Genomic DNA, 10,541 nt, shown 5'->3' on the forward strand with positions numbered 1-10,541 from the left:
TTTTGTTTTTACTTGAAATAAAAGTAATTTTTTGGGAGTTTGGCCCATTGTTCACTTTCAAAAGTACCATGGTAGTATGATGGTGCTGGGTGGAATTTTAAGGTACTGGCCAGGGTATAATCAATATACCATGATACATCCATGGTAACAGTCAGAAAACATTTACTTAAATTTTGCTTGTGTGTTAACGAGGGTTAGACTGGGGAAAAATATTTTTGGATTGAATCTGCCGAGAGCTGATTGTTTGTGCCAATATTCAATATCTTAAAATTTTCCCTGTTTTCATGCCAAAAGATTACTATTAGGATATCCCTCAGAATTGTATTCTTGTCAAGAAGGAAAAACCTTTGAAACAGCATTTAGACCATGGGACACTAAAATTCTCAATTGAAACCAATTATAATAATGATATTATTACATTTTTAATAAAAGGACAAGATCAGCCACATACATCACTCTAACCCTAGTGTTGACTGTATGTGAACCTAATCTCTCCCTCTATCTCTTTCTCTGTCTTTACTCGATCTCCCTCTATCTGCCCAGGGAGTGATGGTAGGTATGGGTCAGAAGGACAGCTACGTGGGAGACGAAGCCCAGAGTAAGAGAGGCATCCTCACCCTGAAATACCCCATTGAACATGGCATCATCACCAACTGGGACGACATGGAGAAGGTACAACAACATTTAGTTGGTGGTAAAAGTTGGGAAAATACAAATATGTGTCTGTTTCCACCAGTGTCGGCAGAGTTTACCTCTTAAATAATTTTCCTATTAAACAATGAACAACCCAGTATGCTGTCTGCTGCTACTACCATAATCAGGTAGGGGGTCCTGGGGGCATGCACGTCGGCAAATTTTTTGCACTACAAGGTAAATTTTAGTGCTCTCTTGCACATTTTCAGGGCTCTACTCTATTCTTGACATTTTGAAGGAGGGTTAATCAATAGAATTGTATTGGAATAGCAGAGCTGTTTTACGTGGTACATCAACACATCAGTATTATTATGCTGGTCTCATAATAGCTTTCTTTAGATGGAGACCTTTAATATTTTCAGTAGTAGTAGTACAGTTATATACAGCATCAAAGGTGTTGATTTCTTACAAGTAAACGTCCAGTAAAGTGGAAATGCCATACACCCCCCAAAAAATTATAAAAACTTTAATGTGAATTTAATTAATCACTTTATGTTTTTTTTAAATGTATCGGTAACACTTTACAATAATCGTACATTAATTAAGGGTTAGTTCATGCTTAATAAGCATGAACTAACCCTTAATTAACAGTTAACTAATGTGTCTGGTAATCATTTACTAATGGTATTCATGTTAACTAAGGTATTAATTTATACATTATTTGATAGTCATCTTTATAAACTATTAAATAATGTATAAATTAATACCTTAGCTAACATACCTGCTTCTCTTCTGCCTCTCTTGTAGATTTGGCATCATACCTTTTACAATGAGCTGAGAGTGGCCCCTGAGGAGCATCCTGTCCTGCTGACTGAGGCCCCACTCAACCCCAAAGCCAACAGAGAAAAGATGACACAGGTGGAGAATTAACTTAAACTGGCCATCTGCTATTGGCCGGTCTATGTGCCAGGTGATGTCACCATCTATAGAGTACAACGGGGGGTGACATCACCTGGCACAAAGACCAGCCAATAGCAGATGGCCAGTTCAGTACCCTACTTTTCACCATTAGGTGTCAGGCTTCACCACAGATTTGGGTTTGGGGTTTAGTTACTCTTTAATTTCTTTAACCACTATTGAATGTTTCTCACTATATTGTTAAGGTACTGTTCCCCTTTCCCACTCCTCTCCTGTCCTACAGATTATGTTTGAAACCTTTAATGTCCCAGCTATGTATGTGGCCATCCAAGCTGTCCTGTCCCTCTATGCCTCTGGCAGAACCACAGGTCAGTACACAATGGACAGCCCCACAACACATATATCTATATATACATATATATATATTTTTGTGAATATATATATTTTTTTTATACTTTAACATAACAAACACATCAGCATGACACCATCACAAAGAAAAGATGACAGAGAAACTAAGACATCAGTGCTTGTGTATGCATGTCTGTACTGCATACGTGCATGTGGAAGGTAATGGTTCCACAGTTTTTTTCACCTGTTAGTCAATATATTTAGATAAACACGGGATAAGTCATACAAAACTTAAATATATGGATCTGGCAAGAGAATCCCCTTTTTTTCTGCTGTAGACAGTTTGATTATATGTGAAATCTACCGCATTTCCTAAGAACCAAATGTTGCCACAATCTGAAAGCTTTTTAAGAGTTGAATTTGAAATTTCTGCTTTGAAAGGTTGAGTAGATATTTGTACTACATGTAACAGTAATTTTGAAACTGTTTTTAAAAACAAATAAATACAAGTTCATTTAAAAAAAAAAAAATCAGATTCAAATGCGAGCATTCAATATGTCTGATCACATACAAATTCAGATCACATAATTCATATTCAGTTGTCTGGTACAAATCTCACCCTGTGTCTTAACATCATAACGTCATATACTGTTCATACATGTTTGTAACTGTGTATCTCTGACTGTCTTTAGGCATTGTCCTTGATGCTGGTGATGGTGTGACCCATAACGTGCCAGTCTATGAGGGCTATGCTTTACCTCATGCTATAATGAGGTTGGACCTGGCTGGTAGAGACCTCACTGACTACCTGATGAAGATCCTCACTGAGAGAGGCTACAGCTTTGTCACCACTGGTACCTCAATATACATTATATACACAGTAGGGATGTAACAGTATACCGTTTCAAGGTATACCGCGGTATCAAGCAACCACGGTTCTGAACCGTAAGCCTTTCCCTGTAATACCGTGCCCCCATAAATTTATGTTGCGCAATGTGCATGCACAGCGCTGCACGCCACTACAATGGAGGGTTACCTATCCACAGCTCCGCTCGTGACAGCCAGGGGAAAAAAATGAAACATCACACTTCAAGTTGCTAGCAATATTAAATTGCAACAGTGGACTTTGTAATTTAATATTCATTATTAAACTGTATTAGATTACAAGATTGTTGTGTGTATTTTCCGTCTTTAATACAAAATAAACTATCCGATGTTGCACTGCAGGGCGCTAGAACACTAACGTTATCTCACTACTCACGCAGCAGTCAATAAAAAACTATTAATTCAAGTAGACTGAAGACCTTTCCCCACATTTAGTTGCTAAAACGGCAGAAACAATAAGAGTTATACAAAAAAAAAAGTAATTGCAAACGTAATCCAATATCTTGTTTATGTGGATAGTGTTGTGCCATAGTAAGTTTAATTAAATGGGGGAAAAAAAATAATACCGTGAAATACCGTATACCGTGGTATTTTGGTAGATACCGTACAGTACTGCGAAATGTCATACCGTTACATCCCTAATACACAGTACACAGAGTCGTGGAATTGTGAAAAATTAATAAGATATTTTATAGCCATTTCGTTGCTCCTGTCAAGACAAGACTGACACAGGACCCATATGTCAAAACCACTGGTAGTCCCCAAACATTGTTAAAATACTGTACATGAACTATGCAACAGTGATGTATATAGTTTTATAAGAGTTATTACCAACCTAAAACGGTCACAACTACATGGTACTTAGTTGAGTTGATGGGTAATAGTGGAGGTTTTTCTTAGTATTTCAGCTGTAGTTTCTCTGTATTTACCTACTTATTTACCAGTGGTAATTACCCAATAATATACTATAATTTACCATATATTTACAGGGTAAATGCTTAGTAATTAGGGGACTATAAAAGGAAGGGTTACCAACATTCTGGCTCTCTCTCACCATCTCTCTCTTACCCTGTCATCCCCTCCACTCCTCCTCCTAGCTGAGAGAGAGATAGTTCGTGACATCAAGGAGAAGCTGTGCTATGTGGCTCTGGACTTTGAGAATGAGATGGCCACCGCCGCTTCCTCCTCCTCCCTAGAGAAGAGCTACGAGCTGCCTGATGGTCAGGTCATCACCATCGGCAATGAGAGGTTCCGCTGTCCCGAGACCCTCTTCCAACCCTCTTTCATTGGTGAGCATCTTCGTTATCATCATCATCATCATCATAATCATCATTATTATCAAGTATTATATAGCGCTGTAATATCAAGTGGTAATCCTGATGTCACCAAGATTTAGGAAGTATTTTGGCCATTGATTTGTAGCACAGAGGTTTATAAATAGCTGGGTTCTATGTAGTTTAGCTCATTCAGTTGGTCCTAGAATGTACCAGGGAAGACAAATGGCTACCGTATTTCCTCTAATAGTGGCCGGTAGTCAATTAAAAGCCGGGTCTCCGATAATGGCCGGGGCCGTGGTCGACACGAACAAATAAAGGCCCCAAATACAGGCCGGGGAAAATATACTTTACTGACACTCCTGGTGCCTGTTATATAAGGTAACTGTAGATTGTAGTAACGTACCACAAGAGTGCCACAAGATGGCAGTATGCCACAAGATGGCTCGGCCGGCGGAAGTCTCTGGAGCATGCCATCGTTGATTATCGTAATTATCAGTAATGCATTGCAGTAACAAAAAAACGGCTACCTAACGTACCCCAACAGAAGCAGATCAGAAAACAAGGAGGCTTCGTACTAAAATATGAGCGAATATACTTATCAAACAGAGGGAATTATAAATAAAGGCCTGTCCTAATATAAGCCTGCTTCCAATAAAGGCCTGGTACCCTCTGCAGTTGAGGTAAACAAAGGCCCGGGCCAATATTAGAGGAAATACGGTAAATTAAATATATTTGCATTTTGAAATTTAAGAAAAACACAAAAAAAGTCTAAGGTAGACAACTGTGCTCATAACAGCTTAGCCCAGAAATTGACTAGTTCCATAATTGTTCAGCATGATGCAGTTAAGCATCTAGTCTCACAGTGACAACAGCAGTGCAATGAATTGCGCTTGATTGCAAGTTATTTGTATTAGTTATTTTTGGCTTGACCTGGCAAGCCTGGCTAGTTTGTTCATTATCCAGCCTCTGCTTAATGACTTGTAAGATTTGTAATGATTTTTCCCATTGCTAATACTTTTCATCATCCTTGCAGTAGGCCACTAGGACACAAATCTCTTCTGGTCATGTGATTGGTCAGGGGCTAGCAAGGTTTATGGGTATTGTAGTAGTTGTAGTAGTAACGTCCTAAAGGAGAAAAATGTGTCAATATTGAGAGTGAAACATTCATAATCAGTGACAATTAGTCAGACATTGAAATGTTTCCTACTATTTAGCCTGCTTGATGCTGTTATCATCACCAATAGAATCACACTGAATGGTTGGTTATGAACAAAAAACAAAAACAGAACAGTGCCATGTCACATACTGGTTGTATTATATGTATTATGTGTAATTGGTTGAATGTAAGAAGGAGTAACGCCTGCACACTTGCTCCATGCCACAAAAGTTTAATAGTGACAATGTTTCGATCCTACTTGGATCTTCGTCAGGTCAAAATGTTTGAAAAATGGAAACCACACCCATATTTATACATCATGCACACCCATAGGCTGACAAGCTCTATGATGGCAGGTGTGGTTAACCATCCAAACCGCCAAAGTACATAGAAAACAGATACATAGAGAAAAAAACAGTAGTACAAAGGCCATACTTCAAAAATATCAATCAATCTTATATATAAGCATAAAAATAATATCAGATACAACATCCCATATATCAAAATCTACATCACCTACGTTCAAAGATATTGTATTAAGTTAGAGGAAAAGAAGAAATCTTAAATTCATGTACAGAAATTGGGTCTTAACACCCGTCTATAAAAAGTCAGCTAGATCAAATCACAATAAGGAAAAAATCACAATAAGGAAAAAAGACACACCTAGTTTATTTGGTTGAATGTCCAAATATTTTGTCAAAGAATCATGTTTCTCTCCCTCCTCTGCCCGCTCATATTCTCTTTCTCTCTCTCTCTCTCTCTCTCTTACTCTCTCTTTCTCTCTGCCCAGGTATGGAGTCTGCAGGCATCCACGAGACTACTTACAATGGTATTATGAAGTGTGACATTGACATCCGTAAGGACCTGTATGCCAACAATGTGCTGTCAGGCGGTACCACCATGTATCCTGGTATTGGTGACCGCATGCAGAAAGAGATCACTGCCCTGGCACCAAGCACCATGAAGATCAAGGTAGACCCAACACACATTCAAACAGATTAGTTAATGCTTAATAAGAATTAACTAACCCTTAATTAACAGTTAACTAATGTGTCTGGTAATCATTTACTAATGGTGTTCATGTTGACTAAGGTATTCATTTATACATTATTTAATAGTCATCTTTATAAACTATTAAATAATGTGTAATGTATAAATTAATACCTTAGTTAACATGAACACCATTAGTAAATTACACATTAGCTAAGCATTAACTAACCCTTAATTAATGTACCCTTATTCTAAAGCAGTGGTTCTCAACATGGGGTCCGGGGACCACCAGGGGTCCTTGAGGGGGTTCCAGGGGGTCCCCAGCAAAGTGATGAATTGTTAAACTTAAGCATTATTTCATTTACAAGAAGTTAACACAGTTAAAATGTAGAAGAATGACTGTTTTGATCATCATAGTTTCTCTGTTATCTCTCTACCTACAATACAGATAGTCATGGAATTCTGGACAAAATCATATATAACAATAAAAATATTCTCAGATTTTAGTCCGATTTTAATCTCATCAAATGGGGGTCTGTGGCCCTAATGTGGACTAAATTATGGGTCCTTGATGTGAAAAAGGTTGAGAATCACTGGTGTTACCACAATAGAGTAAGACCAATAGGGATGTTTGAAGACTGATACCCATACTGATATTTATGGATCAAAGCTGCCGAAAGCTGTTATTTTGTGCTGATATTAAATATCTTTAAAGTGGATACAGACAACTTTTCAACTTTCCCCCATTGTCCCCCTCTAGCGTTTCCAAGTGGTATTGTTGTTTACGCAGCTGTCGCAAAGACAACCGGATCGCTTTCCGTTAGAGCCTAGCTCTGTGCAATAGAACAAACCATCTGTCTGCTTATCAACTCCTTGATCATAACACAATATAGTAACTTTCACCACTGCTCATTTTACAATTACAATTTACAATTTCACATTTGGCAGACGCTTTTATCCAAAGCGACTTACACATGAGATTTGCATACAACACAAGCAAGTTTCTAGATAGGAGAGAACAACGAGAGTAAGTGCTATAGAGCTAAGTTCTGGTCCAACAGGACAAAGGTGCTACGAGACAGTGCAACAAGCTAAGTTCTGGTCCAACAGGACATAGGTGCTACGAGGGAGTGCTACAAGGTAGTGCTATGAGGTAATGCATAGAGTGCATCAAATTTTTTTTTTTTTTTTTTTTATGAAAGGAGGTATTCGCTAAAGAGCTGGGTCTTTAGCCTTTTCTTAAGGATAGAGAGGGATTCTGCGGATCGAATGGAGTTTGGCAACTCGTTCCACCACCGGGGAACCACAGAAGAGAAGAGTCTGGCTAGAGACTTAGGGCCTTGCTGAGGTGGCAGCACCAGGCGCCGCTCCATGGCAGAGCGTAGTGAGCGGGAGGGAGCGTAGACCTGAATGAGGGAGTTCAGGTAGGTCGGAGCCGTTTTGGTTATTGTTTGTAGGCGAGCATCAAGGACTTGAACTTGATGCGGGCAGCAACTGGGAGCCAGTGGAGGGATATGAATAGCGGAGTGACATGTGCTCTTTTGGGCTGGTTGAAGACCAGACGTGCCGCCGCGTTCTGGATCATCTGCAGAGGTTTGAAAGTACAGGCCGGGAGCCCTGCCAGTAAGGAGTTGCAGTAGTCAAGGCGTGATATTACAAGAGCCTGTACCAGGAGTTGTGCTGCATGCTCAGACAGGTAGGGTCTGATCTTCCTGATATTGTATAGAGCAAATCGGCATGACCGAGTAACAGAATTTTAGAAATTTTAGAAAGGCCACTGCAAGAAAACGTGTTCTCGTTGCTAACGCTAGCTACGCTAGCTAACGCTAGCAGCCAGAAACAAACATAGTTAGATATTTGTTTCTTTGTTCCAGAAACAAACATAGATGTTTTTTTCTGGCTGGTCCTGGCTTCCTTGTAGCTCCTGGTTCGTTTTCTGGCTGCTAGCGGTAGCGTTAGCAACATGGCTAACGCTACCGCCAGCAGCCTGGCTACTGTCCAAAGCAAGAAACAACCGTAGCTACCGATAGCTACCTGGGAAAACCTATCCTATTGCTCTTTTGGTTGCGCAATGGATGAGCCTTCATTCTCCCGGGAGATCGTACCCGGTGGCAGACAGAATTGCATAGTGAAAGCGAGGCTTATAGGAAACCAATCTAAACACCGATGGTGTCATTATTCTATAGCCATTACACTGTGCAGTCAACATTTACTTCATAATGATAAGTTAAAGCAAAAAAGTTGTCTATAGGGTCTTTAAATGTGACCGTTTTCATGCCCCGAAATCCCCAAAATTACAAGGATTCAGTGTTTCTGAATTTCTGAAAGAACATTTACACAACCAAGCCAGTCAATATCCACCCAATCAGTCTCTGATATATAACTGAATATAGTCTCTGATTTTCTCTTCGCTAACACATCTTTCTATCTACCTCTTTCTCTCTTCTCACTCCTCCCACCATCCGTCTTCCTCCTCTCAGATGATTGCCCCCCCGGAGAGGAAGTACTCGGTGTGGATCGGCGGCTCCATCCTGGCCTCTCTCTCCACCTTCCAGGCCATGTGGATCAGCAAGGATGAGTACGAGGAGGCCGGACCATCTATCGTGCACAGGAAATGTTTCTGAGCTCCATCTATCCCTCTGTCCATCTCTCCCTTCCACCCTTCTTTTCCATCTCTGTTGCCATCCCTACTTTCCCTTATGTTTTCTTTCCTTCCTGTGCCAGTGTCTTCTTTCACTCTGCCTCTCTAGGTGTTTATTTCTGTGCTGCTCTTCCATCAGTTTGTCCCTCTGACTATTGTTATCAGTTGTTACTGAGCCAGGAAATGTTGCTCAAATAAATGAACTCTGCCTTTTCATTCTTCCTGCCTATGTCCTATGTAGTGTAGGAGGGCTTTTCAAATGTTTTCATACCAAGGAGCCCAGATAGATTCATATTTGGCTAGGGATTCCCATCATTTTGAACATTTTGGTCAGGGCCTCATCTTCAAGAGATTTAACATGTTTGAGGTAGGGGGGGAGTAAAACCTATGGCTGGGATACCTACTTACACAAAACAACATCTAAGTGTGGTAATTGAATAATGATAAAATTAGACTCTAAAAGGATTCTCTAGGATCCCCTCAAGTCAAGTCAAATTTATGTACAGAGCACATTTGTTACAATAGCAGTGCTTTGAAAGCATGATTAAAAACAAAGACATAAAACAGTTAAAGTAATAGTTCACCCAAAAATGAAAATTCTGTCATTATCTATGCACCCTCAGGCCAGTTGAAACACAGTTGAAGTTTGTTTGTCCAAAAATGGCAAAAATGACCACAACATTACTGGTACACTTTACAATAAGTTAAGGGTTAGTTAATGCTCATTAAGCATTAACTAACCCTTAATTAACAGTTAACTAATGTGTAATTTACTAATGGTGTTAATGTTAACAAATGTATTAATTTATACATTATAGTTTATAAAGATGACTATTGAATAATTTATAAATGAATACCTTAGTTAACATGAACACCATTAGTAAATGATTACCAGACACATTAGTTAACTGTTAATTAAGGGTTAGTTAAAGTTTATTAAGCATTAACTGACCCTTAATTAATGTACCCTTATTGTAAAGTGTTACCTTACACATTATTTAATAGTCATCTTTATAAACTATTAAATAATGTATAAATTAATACCATTAGTGAATTATTACCAGACACATTAGTTAACTGTTAATTAAGGGTTAGTTAATACTTATTAAGCATTAACTAACCCTTAATTAATGTACCCTTATTGTAAAGTGTTACCAAATTGTAATGATTACAACACTTCATCACAAGATAACTACTGGAATGTATTGAATATCACCGGCACCTATTGCCCGCTCAGCCGTCCCAGTGGGGGATCCCTCCTTGCCTCGGCCCGCCAAAGGTTTCTTCCATTTTTTTCCTACCAAGGTTTTTTCTTGGGAGTTTTCCCATGTATGCAATGAGGGTCTAGGACACCAGGACAGGTATGTCTTCTGCATCTGTAGCGTCTAATTTGAGAGATGTGGTGCACATTTTCAAAATGCTGCACAATTACGCACACGTCCAATGTGGGTACCTAAATGAAATCTTGCTCAACTAGCACCAGGCTCTTGCAAAAAAGGGAGGTTACACAAACTTCTGTGCTTTTGTGCACGCCAAACTAGTTGGCTATACGTCAGTAGGCTAGTCCAGACAGCGTCCAAGTTTATACAGTGCAAATCATCAGGGGTACAAGAGCATGGACCGTGACATCCTGGGAACACATTGGTAAAATAGATCATACAGCTCTATGAAATATCTTAGGGACAAGTTCTCA

At 39.3% G+C, this 10,541-nt stretch overlaps 1 protein-coding gene across 3 annotated transcripts; it reads left to right on the plus strand.

Annotated features, from left to right (window-relative positions):
* The first annotated feature begins 519 nt into the window (after nt 1-519).
* On the plus strand, nt 520-8,831 carry LOC139639031 (actin, alpha cardiac muscle 1-like). 3 transcript variants are annotated; one of them, XM_071513067.1, is made up of 7 exons: nt 520-672; nt 1,441-1,551; nt 1,835-1,919; nt 2,592-2,753; nt 3,882-4,073; nt 6,008-6,189; nt 8,688-8,831. In XM_071513067.1, exons 1-7 carry the CDS (start codon nt 550-552, stop codon nt 8,829-8,831), a joined length of 999 nt encoding a protein of 332 aa, XP_071369168.1. In that variant the 5' UTR covers nt 520-549. The 3 variants fall into 3 exon arrangements, with proteins under 3 accessions (XP_071369168.1, XP_071369170.1, XP_071369169.1); XM_071513069.1 differs by lacking the exon at nt 3,882-4,073 and having other exon boundaries at nt 547-672; XM_071513068.1 differs by lacking the exon at nt 1,441-1,551 and having other exon boundaries at nt 547-672.
* Nucleotides 8,832-10,541: the final 1,710 nt, after the last annotated feature.

Source organism: Centroberyx affinis, unplaced genomic scaffold (assembly GCF_046629955.1).
Source record: "Centroberyx affinis isolate AG114_WGS23_722 - 3 ecotype Tasmania unplaced genomic scaffold, CSIRO-AGI_Caff_v1 ptg006745l_1, whole genome shotgun sequence".
Taxonomy (NCBI): domain Eukaryota; kingdom Metazoa; phylum Chordata; class Actinopteri; order Beryciformes; family Berycidae; genus Centroberyx; species Centroberyx affinis.

What these genes read in the sequence shown, in the direction of transcription:
- LOC139639031 (XM_071513067.1), top strand. Translation starts at nt 550, where the DNA reads ATGGTAGGTATGGGTCAGAAGGACAGCTACGTGGGAGACGAAGCCCAG. An exon ending in ACAGAGAAAAGATGACACAG is followed by an intron (nt 1,552 to 1,834) that starts GTGGAGAATTAA and finishes CCTGTCCTACAG; the next exon opens with ATTATGTTTGAAACCTTTAA. An exon ending in CAAGCACCATGAAGATCAAG is followed by an intron (nt 6,190 to 8,687) that starts GTAGACCCAACA and finishes TCCTCCTCTCAG; the next exon opens with ATGATTGCCCCCCCGGAGAG.